Here is an 18364-nt window from a genome sequence, read left to right on the forward strand (position 1 = left end):
AATTAAAAACTCAGGATTTAAAGCAAGTTAACATCATATTGTTTTTGGCAGGTCGAACTAGATAGGATCATAATGTCTGTGAAGAAAATAGGAGATTTAGGAATCTCCTACCAGTGAATACTGATTAGTAAATACAGGTTGAAGGAAATAGTTACAGAGTCTTTTCTCGAGAAGCCAGGTTTCTATGGCTGTAGTGAGTCTTACGGTTACCAATCAGAGTTCTAGAATCCTGTGACTCTCCCTAGATAGGAATTATGAGTAAAGGGCAGGAGTTCTTCAAGATCTTGCCATCCCATTCTTTTCAGTGACAAAGGCATTGTGGATAGGCCCAAGATAGGTAACTCCAAGATATGAGTACTAAAGGATTATTGCCCTGGGCTTCATGTTCTGATTCTGTTCATATAGGTTAGGGGATCCCCTGTGGGCTCTAGCCACCCATGACCCAGAACTTGGGTGCTTTAATTCCTCAGATCTCAGTAGTAATGAACCCTGCAATAATCAGCCAACAGCTATGGAAAGAATGTTATAGTGCCCTTGTTCTTGGATAGGCCTCAAGTGCTGGCATTTCCAATCCTACAGGGACAAATATCAGAGCTCTTAGGATGAAGGTGTCTGATTTCCAAGACCATTAACACCTGGATGCTCTTTGTAAATTTTCCAGTAACCAGAGCCTATAATTTCTTGTCTTCAGCTATCCACAGCCTTCATTGTCTCCATCATTGCTGCCCCCATGATTTCAAGAATGACCCTTCTCCTGAGCTCTCTAACTGCCTTCTCATTACTGCTAGACTTGTTTCCAGGGCTGCTCTAGTCTTTCTGCCTTTTCTTCCATCATTTCTATGTGTTTACATAATCATCCTACTCTAATACTTATAAAGATGTAAAGCAGGAGAAAAAAGAACATTCAGAAATACTCTTTGAGTGAACCTAATATTGCGACCATAGCAATGATAGGTTTGTCCAAAGTTGCTCTCAGAATAAGCTTAACTGGCTACTTACATGGCCATCAATGGAATGTGGGCAGGGTGTCTGCATTCAGTTAAAATAAGGTAATGCCTTATATAGATGAAGGATAGTATTGGTATTCCTCATCACATAGTCCCTCAAGTGCTCGAAGTTCCATATTTGTTCAAGTCACCATTTTTTCTCAAGCAGTTGAAGCACTGTTCTTCCACCAATCATAGGATTTCAACTTGGCCACCAGGGGAAGTGCTACCCCTGCACTTCCAGGGTCATCTGGATCTATCCACTAGGTGAAGATCTACTGCAGTTTATTTGTTAAGAATAATTGCCTGCACAAAGCCTGTAGGAGCCAGAGCTGTGCTCTGACAGCAGACACCTATGATTACTGATTAGCTTCCTTATGTTCTCATGGGCTGATAAATGTGGCTAGACTGGCCAATGGTAGAAAATTGACTGCTGGGATAGATAGTTTTTGCTTCATGTAGTCAGGCCTCCAGAAAAAGTTCTAAAAGACATCAAGTAGTTAAAAAAAAACAACTTGTTCTCAAAACTGTTCCTAATTTACAAGAATAACAGTAAGAGGTTCTTTTCATAAGCATCACATAAAGGTTAACCAGGATTTAACAGTACGTAACAATGCTTTACCAATAGTTTTATCTCATTCAACAGGGAAAGAGATAAGTTTAATTCAGGAGAGATTATAATATATTCTATAAAATTGAGTGTAGCATATGCTGTTCTTCTGTTTTACAAGGTTTAGTTTTGTTTCAGTAACTGAAACAAGTCCTTGCCATTCAGTTTGTAAAAGATACCAAAATCAATTTCTACAGCTGACTAATGGAGCCACAGGGATCTGGTTTATTCACCAACACTCGATACCTGACTCCAGTATCTCACTTCTACCTCTACCTTCTCTATGAATAACACTAGTTTTGATCTCACTATATCGAGTGTTGAATTTTGTCCATAGGATCACACAGAATCAGACTGCTGGGGTGAGCTTCATCCTCCTGGGCTTCTCGGAATATCCAGACCTCCAAGTGCCACTCTTCCTGGTTTTCCTCACCATCTACACCATCACTGTGCTGGGCAACCTGGGCATGATAACCATCATCAGACTCAATCCCAAGCTCCACACCCCCATGTACTTTTTCCTCAGTCACTTGTCCTTGGTGGATTTCTGCTACTCTTCTGTGATCACCCCCAAGCTCCTGGAGAACCTGCTTGTGGAGGACAGAAGCATCTCCTTTGCAGGCTGTATCAGCCAGTTCTTTTTAGCATGTGTCTGTGCAATAACGGAAACCATCATGCTGGCAGCCATGGCTTATGACCGATTTGTGGCTGTTTGTAACCCTCTCCTCTATACAGTGGTCATGTCCCCAAAGATTTGTTCCTTGTTGGTGGCTGCCTCCTACTTTTGGGGTATTTGGTGGTCTTTTGTATTCGTATACTTTTTGTTAACTTTGAATTTCTGTGGGACAAAGGTTATAAACAACTTTCTCTGTGAGCATTCTGCCATTGTTGCTGTGTCCTGCTCGGACCCTTCTGTAAGTCAATTGTCTATTGTGATCTTTGCTATAATCAATGAAATACTCAGTCTAGTGATTATTTTTACCTCCTATGTATTCATTTTTGTCACTGTCATGAGAATGCCCTCCACTGCTGGGCGCTACAAAGCATTCTCCACCTGTGCTTCCCACCTCACCGCCATTGCTATTTTCCATGGCCCCATCCTTTTCCTCTACTGTGTTCCTACCACCAAAAGCTCATGGTTGTTGGTGAAGATTGCCTCTATCTTCTACACCGTGGTAGTCCCTATGCTGAATCCACTGATTTACAGTCTCAGGAACAAAGATGTGAAGCAGGCAGCCAGGAGGCTAATCACTTCCCAATCAATATGTCATCAAAGTTGAGTCTGATGCTCTGATTGAATCACAAATGAATATACAATTGTATTCTATTCCTTCACTTTGCCTAGTTATGTAACTTCCTTCTAGTATTAAAAAAATATGGCCTCTATTTTGTAAATATTTTTACAAGTGTAATCTCAGGGCATTTAAACTAAGTTTTTGATTCATCTAATTTCACATGAAGTTTTATGTTAATATACTTTTCTTCCTTTTTTAATATAAGAGCTTGAGCTCAACTTCTCAATATGATTGCATTTAATTGCACATAGCTGGGTAATCTACCGCAGGATACCCAGTTGTATAGGTTTTTCTTTTTTTTGGCTTTGTTTGAAGTCTTTTGTATGCACAAATATATGTTGTATACTTTGCAAGTATGTATTCATGATTTTAGTTTTGCCATTTGTGCCAATGTAGCTATGTGTCAATCATTTATATTTTCTTTGAATATTTTATTTATATAATTTTAGGTTCATTTTTATTCTCAAGAAAATAATACAGCAAATCAATTTTATTTCATATAGTTTCCTCAATGACAGTAGAATATAGCAATTCAGGCTGGGAAATTCATGTTTGCTATTTTTTTAATTTTTTCTCTGCAGTCTTCCAATTATTCAAAAGAGATTCACTATTTAGTTCTCTTAACCTATGGCAAAAGTGAATATTTTGGCACTAAACATCAAGATAGTGGCCATCCTCAGCCCGTCACACACAACTGCTAATATCTGGGGAACATATGGACCTGGAAAAAGAGAAATTTTCCTGATCTGGGTAGAAACCCATACTGAAATGGGTATACTAGGGTTGGAGCTAGGGTTCTGTTAGAAAATCCAATTCTCAATATAATGTCAAAATCTAAAATATAGGTTATTCTCTAAGATATAAATAAATATGGTAATATAGTTTCAGAATATTTTTATATATACTATGCAAAATTTAGTATTGCATTTTTAAAAATTGCAGTTATATATATTGTGGCAATATAGGCAAAAATTTTCAATATGAATACAATTAATAGTGATATCAACCCCTGAACTCTAGCACTCAGCAGGTTACAAATATCTTATATGAATTATATATTTATATGTAAAATATTTATTATATTATAACATCTTATAACATACTTAATATGTATCATATGTGTACAATATATGTGTTTATCATACATATATCATACATATCTTGTGTATAAAACAAATGTGTATATATTCTACATCATATAATATAGATAGATAGATAGATAGATGGATAGATAGATAGATAATTACATAGTTTTTCAGATGTTGAGCCTGAACTCAGGCTGTCCCTGAGCTTTCCTGCTCTGCGTTTGCACTCTAACAATTTGAGCTATGTTACTATTTCTGTCTGTCTTTTTGTGGCAGGGGGGTCTGGTTGTGGGGACTGAACTCTGGGCCTTGGCACTGTCCCTCAGCTCTTCAGCTCAAGGCTAGCACTCTAACACTTGAGCTATGGTGCCACTTCCGGCTTTTTTTCCCCTGCTTATGTGGTACTGAGGAGTCGAACCCCGCCCCCCCCCCCCCGGGCCTCATGCATGCAAGGCAAACGCTCTACCACTGAGCCACCGTCCCAGCCCTACCATTTCTCTTTTAATGATACTTAATTGGATAAAAGAGTCTCATGGCTTCACTGCCTGGGTGTGTTTTGAACCTCAATCCTCAGATCTCAGAGTCCTAAGTACCTAGGGTTACAGGCTTGAGCCACAGGCACCTGGCTCAATGGAGACTATTTTAATAGCTTACTTTTCCTTTTGGACAACTACATCTCATAATTTTGGTTAATGAGTGGAGTTGATCACCCAAATGCTCCAGGGCTTTGGGGAAGTTCTGCAAAACTAAGTTGTCCCCTGGGACTCTGGTATATCTAATTGCACAAAACTGTTGCCTTTGACAATTTTCAGTGATATTCCCTGGTTTTCACATCCCCAGAGGTTATGATAATTTATATTTATGACAAAGGTTCATACCAGTATTTCCTTTCCTTTTCATTTTTTTAAATCATTTTTAATCATTTGACTAGTTTGTTTGAATTGCATCATTAGGCTGAAAATGTATATCATATGAAATAGTCACCTGAGTCTACTGTTGCTTCCACTGGTTTAGAGATTTTACTTTTACTTTCACAATAAACAGGGACAGTTTTGGAGGTTACTAATCTTACCAATCTTACTAATCTTCAGTAGATGCCTCAGTCAGCTGCCCCTGTATTTCGGTGAGTGGAATCTGTGTTTCTGTTATTTTTATTCGAACAGACAAAATATTTTGACCTAGTGATCTTTAACAGGATCAAGGAGATGTGTATTTCCCAACAGCATTCAAATACAGTTAGTTTTACCAAGGAACTTGCGGTGTTAAATCCTGAATCCATTCTAATTTTTTATTTTATATTTACCATGTATCATAAATAAAGTGACAGTTTGTAGCTGATAGGGAAATAATAATGATCATCTTTAAATTTCTATAATCTCTGAGTAGACTAAAGGAACAATTATGTTAGTAAATGATAGAATGAAGATTTTATAATTGTGGTTTAAAACTTTGTTTGACTCTACAAAAAGAGACAATGAGGAATGTTTATCATAAAATTTGGTAGACTAAAGCATCCTCATCATGAAGTAAGTATTTGAGAGCCAATTTTGCAATATGAATATAGGCTCTATGTAGAGAAATTCATGCTCACTAGAGAAGACTTTGTTACTGCAATGACACTCACTGTGTAGCTTAAGACAGTTGTCTCAAATCAGACTGAAAAGAGATTTCATATTTCCACTAGTTAACATGATGAAATTTTTAAAATTAGATCTATCACATGAAAATATTATAAAAATAATTTTCACAATGGTACCTGGAATACTGAGTAAATTTTGGGGGTTTCTTTTACTGTAGTCTTCCTGTTACCCAGACTGTCCAAGAACTTTCCATCCTCATACAGTTCTTCCAATTACTAGAAGCTTACACCAATCAAACTCAGCTTTGAATAATTTACAGATGTAGGAATGTATCTAGGAATCTGACACGCTGCTTTCCCTTCTGTGATGTTTGGTTCCCAACCCCAGAGTTTCAAAGGTTATATTATCCCTGGCTCTTCCTCAGCTTTGTTACTATGGTTAGTTCGATGCATAAGAGTCAGGTATTTTAATTGGTATTTTCTTTATGTGTAAGAATGCCAATTATTTCTAGGCACTTTTATAACCACAGAACCTACTCATCTTTAAATAATTAGTATTTTTTATTTCTTTTTGGGTCCGGTCGTGGGACCTGAACTCTGGGCCTGGGCACTGTCCCTGAGCTCTTCAGCTCAAGGCTAGTGCTCTACCACTTGAACCACAGTGCCACTTCTGGCTTTTTTCATTTTGCTTATTTGGAACCGAACCCAGGGCCTCATGCATGCAAGGCAAGTGTTCTACCACTGAACCACTTTCCCAGCCCATCTTTCAATAATTGTAATCCTGCATATTTATTAGTAAAGGGCTTTGTGTTCTATCCTTTAAGTATATACTAATATGTGTATTCCAATAAGTTCAAGAATACTCTCAGAAGGTATCCTTATTTTAATACTAATGTAATGACTTGGAGCATATGAATGTGTTATGGCTGCCTGAGAAGGTTCTTTTTTACATTTACGTTCGCAAAGCATTAAGGATAGCAGAACACATCCTAAACTATAATTGAATATATGATGTATTGTAATATTTTTAGAATTGTGATAATCTTTCAGTTATACATCTTCTGAAACTATGCGTATTGTAAAATGTAAAGATGTTCTCTCATACTTACTTTATTATTCATTATTACTTTACTTGTTTTATCACTGCATAGCGTTAGTTGTAATCATATTTTAATGAGTAATATAATTTTCCTGTGTGTTCTGTGACTCATGTCTACAGTAGTCATAACGCTAAGGGTGATATATCATGAAGGTCATAGTTTGAGATCAGGTTGATCAAAAAAAATATCCGGAGATTCCATTTTGATCATTAAATAGTTGACTGTAATAGCATGTGTCTATCTTTCTAGTTCCACAGAAAAGAGAAATAGGAGAATCGTGGTCCAGACTAGCTCAAGTCAAAAGAAACCATTTGAAAAAAAATAACAAAATGAACAGTACAAACCGAAGTAACAAAAAATGTTTTTGGTGGGGATCAAGCTGCAGACACTCTTCCTACCAAGAGCATTGTCCTGAGTTTAAACCCCACCTAAAAGGATCAGCAAATAAACAAAATCAATAAAATTGAATGACCCTTTAAAAATTTCAAAATAATTTAAGCATGATGAAGATGATCAGTGTATTCCCAATACAACATCTCCAGAATCTGTTCACCATTAACTTACTAGGAATTTCAAAGACCCTGAAGAGCAAATAAATAGAACCAGTTAAAAATTCATCAAGTTAACATTATATCATTTTTGGCAGGTCTAAATAAAGAGTATCATTATGTCTGTGAAGAAAATAGGTAATTTAGGTATCTATTCTCAGTGAATACTTCTTTGTAAATCGTTGTAGAAGGAAACAGCTACAGATTTCCATAGTTGTAAGGAGTCTTACTGTTACCAATCAGAGATTTAGAATCATATGACTCTCCCTAGATAGATATAATTAACAAATGAGCAGAAGGTCTCAGAATTTGCCATGCCAATCTTCTGAGTGACAAAGGCATTGTGGCTAAGCCCAGAATCTCATAAATCTAAGGTATGAGTACTAAAGGATTATTATTCATCTTCTGATTTTATTCACTTCTATTACAGGGTCCCCTGTGGGCTCTAGACACCAATGATCCAGAACTTGGCTGCTTTCATTCTTCAGCTCTCAGTGGCAGTGAATCCTGCAATAAGCATCCAACAGCAAAGGAAAAGACCTTGTAGTGCCATTGCTTTCAGATAGGTCTCATGTTCCGGCATTTCCAATCCTACAGTGACAAATATCATAGCTTTTATTCTGAGGGTGTCAAATTTCCAAGACCATTAATAGATGGAAGCTCTCTGTAAATCCTCTAGTAATCCAAGCCTGCAGTTTCTAATCTTCAGTTATTATCATCCTTCATCATCCCAATCACTGATGCTCCCATGGTTTCATTCCTGTCCCTTCTTAGTAGTTCTTCAACTGCCTTCTCATTACTACTGCCATTATATTTTGTGTGTTTACATACTCAGCCTATCCTATTTATGATACAGGTCAAAAGCACGAATGGAAAGGCCACTCAAGAATAAGTTTTGCTGATTTAGTACTGTCACAACAGCAGTCATCTATGAAAGGTTTGTCCAAGCTTGCTTGCAAAATGAGCTGATTTGGCTACTTATGTAGCCAGCTATGGAATGTGTCCAGGATGTCTGTATTTAGGTAAAATAAGTTAATGCTTCATATAGATTAAAAACAGCATTCACATCCAATATGACACAGTCAATCAAGTTCAAGAAGGAGTGTGTGTGTTCCAATCACAATTTTCTCCCATGCAAATGAAGGACTGTTTTTCACCAATCAAAATATTTCTCCTGAGCCAACAGAGGAAGGGCTACCTTTGAAATCTGAATGAAAGTACTTTCCGGGTCATCTAGAATCTATCTACTAAGTCATATTCTACTGAAATATTTTCATGGTAATAGCTTGGAGAAAGCCTGCAGCAACCAGAGTTGTACTCTAACATCAGACACCTAAGATTACTGTACATCATTCTTATATTGCCAAGGAGAGGTAAATGTTGTCAGGATGGCCTGTGGATATACAATTACCTGCAGGGCTTGGTAATTCTTTGCTTACTATAGTCAGGCCATAAGGAAAGATTCTAAAAGCCATTGAGTAGGAAATAAAATTATCTAGTCTTCAAAGCTGTAGCTATTCTACAAGAAAAAGAGTACCAGGTTCTACAATAAACATTATGATTAACATTAACTGATTTTACAATACACAACTGTGACTTAACAATAGTTTTGTCTTCTTGATTACATCCAATCTCAGGTAGAGAGTTAGGTTTATAGCTCCAGATAGAGTAAACTATTCTGTAGAGTACAGTGTAGTATTTTCCATTCTTCTGTTTTGCAAAGTTTAGTTTTGCTTTCAGTAACTGAAACAAACGTTTTCATTCATTTTGTAGAAGGTATCAAAGTCAATGTCAACTATTGCCTTATGTAACCACAAGGAACTGGTCCGTTCCCCAAACTTTATCCCAGATTCCCAGACTCTCTCATTTCATCCTTTCCTTTCTCTGTGAATGACACTAATTTTGATCTCACTATATCAAATGTTCCATTTTGTCCATAGGATCAAACAGAACCAGAGTGCTGGGGTGAGCTTCATCCTCCAGGGCTTCTGAGAATATCTGAACCTCCAAATACCACTCTTCCTGGTTTTCCTCCCAGCTACACCATCACTGTGTTGGGCAACCTGGGCATGATCGCCATCATCAGACTCAATCCCAAGCTCCACATCCCCATGTATTTTTCCCTCAGTCACCTGTCCTTTGTGGATTTCTGCTATTCTTCTGTTGTCACCCCCAAGCTCCTGGAGAACCTGCTTGTGGAGGACAGAAGCATCTCCTTTGCAGGATGTCAGCCAATTCTTCTTTGTATGTATCTGTGTAGTAAATGAGGCCTTCTTGTTGGCAGCCATGGCCTATGACTGATTTGTGGCTGTTTGTAACCCTCTCCTCTATAGAGCTGGTATGTCCCAGACACTGTGTATATTGGAGTATGGTGTGTTCTTTTGTATTCATATACTATTTGATAACTTTGAATTTCTGTGGGACAAAGGTTATAAACAACTTTGTGTGTGAGCATTCTGCCATTGTTGCTGTGTCCTGCTCTGACCCTTATGTGAGTCAATTGTCTCTTGTAATCATTACTACATTCAATCAAATAAGCAGCCTGGGATTGTTTTCACTTCCTATGTGTTTATTTTTGTCACTGTGATGAGAATGCCCTCCACTGCGGGGCGCTACAAAGCATTCTCCACATGTGCTTCCCACCTCATGGCCATTACCATTTTCCATGGCCCCATCCTTTTCCTCTACTGTGTTCCTACCACCAAAAGCTCATGGTTGTTGGTGAAGATTGCCTCTATCTTTTACTCTGTGGTTGTCCCTATGTTGAATCCACTGATTTACAGTCTCAGGAACAAAGATGTGAAGCAGGCAGCCAGGAGGCTAATCACTTCCCAACTATCCTGTCATAAAAGTTGACTCTGATTCTCTGATTTAATTACAAATGAATATAAAATTGTATTCTGTTTCTTCACTTTGCATACTTATGTATATTCCTTGTAGTATTTAAAAAATCCAGCTTCTAATTTATAAATGTTATTACAAGCACAATCTTAGGCCATTTAAACTAAGTTTGAGATTCAGTAATTTTTACATTAATTTTAGTAAAATCTGTATAAGTTTTGGATTTTAAAGAGGATTTGAAGATTTTTATTCTGGCAATAAAATTCATAATTTGTAATTTCTAGATTAAGATCTATTTAAATATTCCTCTTGTCAAACCTATTTATAGTTCATTCTATTCTTTGAAAATATGTACTCATGTCATATAAAGATATTATAAAATATATAAATCTTCTTTAAATGACTCTAATCCAGCATAGTTAAGTTTTGGGGGGAAGAAAATATCACAGAAAAAATGTGGAAGTGTTTACATATGTAATCATATCTATTAATATGAAGGTATCTATAAATTTAATTCATCCATCAGTAAGAATAAAATATAATTGGCATTGATATTGTTAGATCAGGATAAAATTTTGTTAACTAAATTAATTATGGCCCAAAGAGACAGAGTGCAAATATTTTCTCTCATATATGAAAATTACATCTAAAATGTAAACATACACACTTATATGTTGAGGGACATATTTATATATAAACAATAAAAAGAGTAAATCATGATATTATCAAGGATAAATTCCTATTGTGTAACTCCACTGAAAAAGGAACTGATAGTTCAACAAAGAATATGAGGAATTTGAAACATGGTTTTTTAAGGGAACAGTTTCTTTAATTTGGTTTGGTTGTTTTCTTTTTTAAAAACTTTTTGTTTTGGCAACAGTCCTGGGCCTTGAATTTAGGGTCTCCATGCTATCCCTAAGCCTTTTCACTCAAGTTAGTATTCTCTCACTTTAGCCATAGCTCTAGTTCCAGATTTTTGGTAATCAACTGGAGATAAAATTTTCACTTACGTTAATACCTGGCCCATCTTCCAAGCATTATTCGTAGATCTTAGCCTCCTGAGTAGCTAGATTACAGGTGTGAGACCTAGCCTTCTATCAAGTACATTGATTTTTGGAGAGTGAAATAGCCAAATGGAGAGAGGACTAATAAGCAAATACATTCATTTTACTCAATGTAATCATGTGATTATGGAACCAGGTATCTTTGGCTATAGGTGGAGTGGGAGAGGGACAGGCTGAGAAAATGTTAGAAGGGATGAGATACTGAACAAGATCCTTTGTACTAATTGACAGGTTGAATTGTGATCAAGATGCATTGTGCTGATATATGGACATGTTGAATTGAAATTCCTTGTATGATTATTTAAAGTTAATAAAATTATATTTGTATTACAAGTCCCAGTTTTCTTTATGCACCTTTAAAAGAATCAGTGTGTTTCATGAGTTTATACCTCTAGTTTATTGTCATTTTTAATAATGTGATTGTGTCACTATTTATTCTTTTTTTTTGTCAGTCGTGGGGCTTGAACTCTGGGCTCTGGCACTGTTCCAGAGCTCTCCAGCTTAAGTCAAGTACTCTACTACCACTTGAGCCACAACACCACTTCCAGTTTTCTGGTTGTTAAATGGAAATAAGAGTCACAGGGACACTCCTGCCTGGGCTGGCCATGAACTGTGATCCTCAGATCTCAGCCTCCTGAGTAGATTACAGCACAAGTCACTGGTTCCTGGCACTAATTTATCCTTGAATATTTATTTATATTTGTAGTAATACTGTGGAAGGAGATCAATTATTTTTACATCATGTCCCTATGACTACACAGTGTAAAAATCATGACATTGATATTGCTGTAATTTACTAATTTGTAATTTAAGGACAATAAATAAGCAACCTTAATCTCAGGTGGTATATAATTTGAATCCACATATCAATGAACTTCAAGTACATATGCTGAGATCCATGCATAGGACTGTCTGTATGACTGGGTCAGTTGTGTCAAAGAACATTCAGTTTCCAGGCCTAATACTTGTCAGTTTTCCTGGAATATTTGGGTACCAGTTTTTCCTTGGAGCAAAGTCACAATGGAATATTCTAAGGATAAAATCATGGCAAAAGGTTCTGTTTGTTTAACAATGTGCTATGATTTTTTAACTTAGAATAAGTTATAAGACCAGGTCCAAAATAAACTGGTAAGAAAGCTGCCTACCTCTCACCAAAGTGTGCATTTGTAAGTCAGGAGTAATGGGACACATTCGGTAGAACATTTACTTCTTTGAACACCTTCCTGATTTCTTTGGCAGTGAGAAACAACTTTAATGTATATAACAAACCCTCCATAACTGTCTCTGATTTAGTGTAGTTTTCTATAATAGCAGTTCATTTTTCAGCTGTAATCAGACTTTTATATATAAGATACATGTAAATATTTACCTGCTCTGCTTATTAAGATAGCTAAGTAAATGTCATAGGTTTGAGATTTAATCCAATCTATTAAATATACTTGATTTTACCCAAGTTGGAATATTAACTCTAAATAAAGTTTTACATTAAATTACAATTTATAGTTGTAGAAACAATAAATCTTCTTACCATTCATGATAAAAAGCAAGAGTAACAATGGCGTTACCTAGATTTTTTTAAAATGTGAAACCTAAGTTTTCTTTCTTTTAATTCAGTTTACTTAATCAGTTCCATTAAAACTCAAAACACAGTAGAGATTCATGGGATACCTGATGATGTTTATACATGTGAGTATTGTTTTAATCTGACTACACATATTTCTCTCTTCAGACATTTCTCATGTTCTTTGTTTGTGGTTAGCCCATATAACAACACAGATGGTAGTTCAGGGCCTTGCACTTGTGAGACAGGGAGTTTACAACTGAAGGCACACATCCAGCCTTTTTGTGATAAGGTCTCCACATTTTTCCTGCACTTGGTCTGAGTGTGTCATTTCCCTACCTCTGGCCTTTCTCTATGTCCAACTTGTTCAAATGGATCTTACTATCTTCTTTGACTGGGCTGAACTGAAACTGTGATTCTTTCACAATCTGGCTCCTAGCTGGGATTAAGGCATCTGAGCCATTATGCTTGTCAGGTTTTACTTCCTAAAGATGAAAAACAACATAATTCCTTGTAGATGTTTCAAATATACACATTACAAGATTACCATACTAGTCATGGCTTTGTTGATTATGCCTGGTCCTGTACAACTTGAACTAAGCTTCTACCTCTAGCTCTTTGCTAGATAATCTGAGGTAAGTATCTTGAGTATTTTGTCTGCCCAAGCTTACCCCAAAGTGCACTTCTTAGTTCTCAGCCCCCTGAGTAGCTAGCATTAGAGGAGGGAGCCACTGGCATCCAGCTGTCTAATGTTTTTTTTTAATTTCTGTGTCAAAAATCTTTCTTATGTCATTTCACAAGTGTATGTTGTACTCTGTAAGCTTATTATCATGACAATAGATTGGCCATTTGTGCCAGTGAAGCTATGTGTCAACCAATTATATTTTCTTTGAATATTTTACCTATATACTCTTAGATTCATTTTCATTCTCAAGAAAATAATGTAGTCATATCAATTTTATGTGGTTTCTTCAATAACAGTAGTGTATAGCAATTCAAGCTGGATAATTCACGTTTGGTTGTGTCCATTTTTCCTCAAAGTTCCCAAAAAGTTCTAAATATTTGCACAGTTCAATTTTCTAAACCCATGGTAATTGTGAATATTTTGTCACTAAAGGTCAATCTACTGTCCTATCCTCAGCAATCCTCACAGAGGTGTTAATATCTGTTTAGGAGATGGACCTGAAAAGACAGGAGAAGTGTTCCCAATCTCTGTGACAGATATGCGTAGAAACCCATAATGAACTGGGTTTAGCTGGGGGTGAATCTAGTATCAAGTTAAAAAAGAACATCCAATTCTTCATATAAAGTGAAAGTTTAAAAAGTAGGTTAATGGCTTAGATATAAATAGAATTTTATTTTTATAATATTGTTTACATATATAGCTTAAATAGTGTGATAAAATAGTAATGGATTATTTTAACTTACAGTTACATATTGTGATAAAATATGCAAAAATTCTATATGAATACAATAATTCATGTTATATATATATGGACTCTAGCACTCTGCATGTTATATTTATCTCATATAAATTATGTATTTATATATTATAACATATATACGATTATACAGGTATTATATGTATATAATATATATATTACATGTATATACACATACATGTATATAGACAAATATATGTGGAATACATATATATATATATTGGTCATATATGTCTATGTCAGTTGTGAAGTCTTAGTCTAATCAGTGCCTAAGTTCTGTCCCAGAGTTTTATCTCTGAAATCAAGGACTTTAACACTTTGATACACAATGCCATCTCCAGTTTTCTGATGGTTAATTAGGGATATGAATCTCATCGATTTTCCTGCCTAGGCTGGCTTTGAACCTTAGTCTTCAAATCTGAACCTACTGAATTGTTAGATTACAAGTGTAAGCAACTGGCACCCGGCTATATGCAGGCAATTTTCAATAGGTCATTTCCTCTTTGGACATTTACATCTTCCTATAAAGAAATACGCATTCATAATTTGGTTAATGTGTAAAGTTGATTGCCCAAATGCTCCAGGGCTTTGGGAAAGTTCTGCAAAACTAAGCTGTCTCATGGGACTGTAGTATATCTAATTGCACAAAACTGCTGCTTGGACAATTTTCAGTGATATTCCCTGGTTTCTGATCCCCACAGGTCATGGTGATATATATTCATGCAAAGTTTGGTACCAGTATTTCCTTTCTTTGTATGTAATCTTTTGACTAGTTTCTCTGAATTGACTTACTTTGTTAGAAAAATATACCATATGAAATAGTCACCCAAGTCTACTGTGGACTCCACTGGTTCACAATTTTTTTTGTACCTATAGAATAAGCAGGGGTAGTTTTGGAGTTTATTAATCTTAGCAAAGACTTCTTCAATAGATGCCTCACTCGGCTACCTCTGTATTTCGGTGAGTTGACTCTGTGTTTCTGTTATTTTTATTCTGATAGAAAAAACATATTGTGACTTAGTGATCTTTACCAGGAAGCAAATGTTTATTTCCCAACAGCCTTCAAATACAGTCAGTTTCACCAAGGAACTTAGGGTGCTAAGTCTTGATTCCATTATGATTTTCTCATTTTATATTCACCAGGAAACATCAACAAAGTGATAATTACAGCTGATAGGAAAATTATCATCTTTAATTTTCTTTTAATCTCTCAGAGGTGAGAGAAACAAACACATTGTCAAATTGGTAGTTGTGGATAAAAACATCAAAGTGTGCTTCTCCACAGCAATGCAATGAGGAATGTTTACCATAGAGTTGGGTGAATAAAGCATTATAACCATGAGTTTAGTAAGTGAAAGCAAATTTGTCCATATGAATGTGGGCCTTATATAGAGAAATCCATCCTCACTAGACATACTGTGTTAGTGTATGGACACTGAATATCTAGATTTAGAAAGTTGCCACAATTCAGACAGAAAAGATTTCGTATTTTCATTAATTAAATATAACAAAATCCTTAAAGTTACAAATATCATGTTAAAAATATTATGGAACATCATTTGCAAAATGAAACCTGGAATACCATCTTAATACATATTACAGCTCTTCCAATGCTATTATTAGAAGCATAAGTCATCTATTTCAGCTTAGAATAATTTACACTAGTAGGAATGTATCTAGGAAACTGATTTACTAATATCCCTGTGTTTGCCATGAGTTTTAGTTCCCTACCCAAAAGTGTGGGTTCTATGTTTCTAGCCTCCTCCCAAGCATTTCTTACTATTATTATTTTGATGATTGTTGCCAGGATGTTTTGATTGGCATTTCCTTTGTGGCCAGGAAGGATAAGTCTTATTTGCCCTTTCTTTTTGTCTGTATTAGGCCTTGAACTCTGAGCCTGGGCCCTGTCCTTCAACTCTTTAGCCAAAGGCTAATGCTCTACCACATAAGGCACAGCACTACATCCAGTTTTCTGGTGGTTTATTGAAGATAAGAGTCTCACAGATTTTCCTGCCTGGGCTGGCTTGGAACCACGATCCTCAGACCTCAGCCTCCTGAGTAGCGAGGGTTATAGGTGTGAGCCACAGGTGCCCAGTTGTATTTGGACTTTTATAACCACAGAATTTGCTCAGCTTTAAATAATTATAATCCCACATATTTCTCAGTGAAATAAGGTAATACTTTATATAGATGAAGGATAGTAATGGCATTCCTCATCACATAGTCCCTCAAGTGCTCGAAGGTCCATATTTGTTCAAGTCACCATTTTTTCCCAAGCAGATGAAGTACTATTTCTTCCACCAATCCTAGGATTTCAACTGGGCCACCAGGGGAAGTGCTACCCCTGCACTTCCTGGCTCATCTGGATCTATGCACTAGGTGAAGATCTACTGCAGTTTATTTGTTAAGAATAATAGCCTGCACAAAGCCTGTAGGAGCCAGAGCTGTGCTCTGACAGCAGACACCTATGATTACTGTTTAGCTTCCTATGTTGCCCATGGATTGATAAATGTGGCTAGACTGGCCAATGGTAGACAATTAACTGCTGGGATAGATAGTTTTTTGCTTCATGTAGTCAGGCCATCAGAAAAAGTTCTAAAAGCCATCAAGTAGTTAAAAAAAACAACTTGTTCTCAAAACTGTAGCTAATTTACAAGTATAACAGGAAGAGGTTCTTTTTGTAAGCATCACAATAAATGTTAACCATGATTTAACAGTATGTAACAATGCTTTACCAATAGTTTTATCTTGTACCACAGATAAAGAGGTAGGTTTATTTCAGGAGAGATATTATAATATATTCTATAAAATTGAGTGTAGCATATGCTGTTCTTCTATTTTCCAAGCTTGAGTTTTGTGTCAGTAACTGAAACAAGTCCTTCTAATTCATTTTGTAAAAGACACCAAAATCAATTTCTACAGCTGACTAATGGAGCCACAGGGAGCTGGTTTATTCACCAACACTCCATCCCTGAGTCCAGTATCTCACTTCTACCTCTACCTTCTCTATGAATAACACTAGCTTTGATCTCACTATTTCGAGTGTTGAATTTTGTCCATAGGATCACACAGAATCAGACTGCTGGGGTGAGCTTCATCCTCCTGGGCTTCTCGGAATATCCAGACCTCCAAGTGCCACTCTTCCTGGTTTTCCTCACCATCTACACCATCACTGTGCTGGGCAACCTGGGCATGATAACCATCATCAGACTCAATCCCAAACTCCACACCCCCATGTACTTTTTCCTCAGTCACTTGTCCTTGGTGGATTTCTGCTACTCTTCTGTGATCACCCCCAAGCTCCTGGAGAACCTGCTTGTGGAGGACAGAAGCATCTCCTTTGCAGGCTGTATCAGCCAGTTCTTTTTAGCATGTGTCTGTGCAATAACGGAAACCATCATGCTGGCAGCCATGGCTTATGACCGATTTGTGGCTGTTTGTAACCCTCTCCTCTATACAGTGGTCATGTCCCCAAAGATTTGTTCCTTGTTGGTGGCTGCCTCCTACTTTTGGGGCATGCGGTGGTCTTTTGTATTCATATACTTTTTGTTAACTTTGAATTTCTGTGGGACAAAAGTTATAAACAACTTTGTGTGTGAGCATTCTGCCATTGTTGCTGTGTCCTGCTCGGACCCTTCTGTAAGTCAGTTGTCTATTGTGATCTTTGCTATAATCAATGAAATACTCAGTCTACTGATCATTTTTACCTCTTACGTTTTCATTTTTGTCACGGTGATGAGAATGCCCTCCACTGCGGGGCGCTACAAAGCATTCTCCACCTGTGCTTCCCACCTCACTGCCATTGCTATTTTCCATGGCCCCATCCTTTTCCTCTACTGTGTTCCTACCACCAAAAGCTCATGGTTGTTGGTGAAGATTGCCTCTATCTTCTACACCGTGGTAGTCCCTATGCTGAATCCACTGATTTACAGTCTCAGGAACAAAGATGTGAAGCAGGCAGCCAGGAGGCTAATCACTTCCCAATCAATATGTCATCAAAGTTGAGTCTGATGCTCTGATTGAATCGCAAATGAATATACAATTGTATTCTATTCCTTCACTTTGCCTAGTTATGTAACTTCCTTCTAGTATTAAAAAAAATCCAGCTCCTAATTTATAAATATTATTACAAGTGTAATCTCAGGGGATTTAAACTAAGTCTTTGTTTCATCTGTTTTTACATGAAGTTTTATGTTAATATCCTTTTCTTCCTTTATTTAATATAAGAGCTTGAGCTACTGCTCAATGTGATT

At 36.6% G+C, this 18364-nt stretch overlaps 2 protein-coding genes and 1 pseudogene across 2 annotated transcripts; all 3 read left to right on the forward strand.

The window, feature by feature from the left end:
* The first annotated feature begins 999 nt into the window (after nt 1-999).
* Nucleotides 1000-2876, forward strand: LOC106001427 (olfactory receptor 5D13-like). The gene is made up of 2 exons (XM_013036520.1): nt 1000-1049; nt 1934-2876. Exons 1-2 carry the CDS (start codon nt 1000-1002, stop codon nt 2874-2876), a joined length of 993 nt encoding a protein of 330 aa, XP_012891974.1.
* Nucleotides 2877-3518: 642 nt separating this feature from the next.
* On the forward strand, nt 3519-10059 carry LOC106001428 (annotated as a pseudogene).
* A 4983-nt stretch (nt 10060-15042) lies between these two features.
* Nucleotides 15043-18116, forward strand: LOC106001430 (olfactory receptor 5D13-like). The gene is made up of 2 exons (XM_013036521.1): nt 15043-15071; nt 17174-18116. Exons 1-2 carry the CDS (start codon nt 15043-15045, stop codon nt 18114-18116), a joined length of 972 nt encoding a protein of 323 aa, XP_012891975.1.
* Nucleotides 18117-18364: the final 248 nt, after the last annotated feature.

This window comes from Dipodomys ordii, unplaced genomic scaffold (assembly GCF_000151885.1).
Source record: "Dipodomys ordii isolate 6190 unplaced genomic scaffold, Dord_2.0 Scaffold298, whole genome shotgun sequence".
Lineage (NCBI taxonomy): Eukaryota > Metazoa > Chordata > Mammalia > Rodentia > Heteromyidae > Dipodomys > Dipodomys ordii.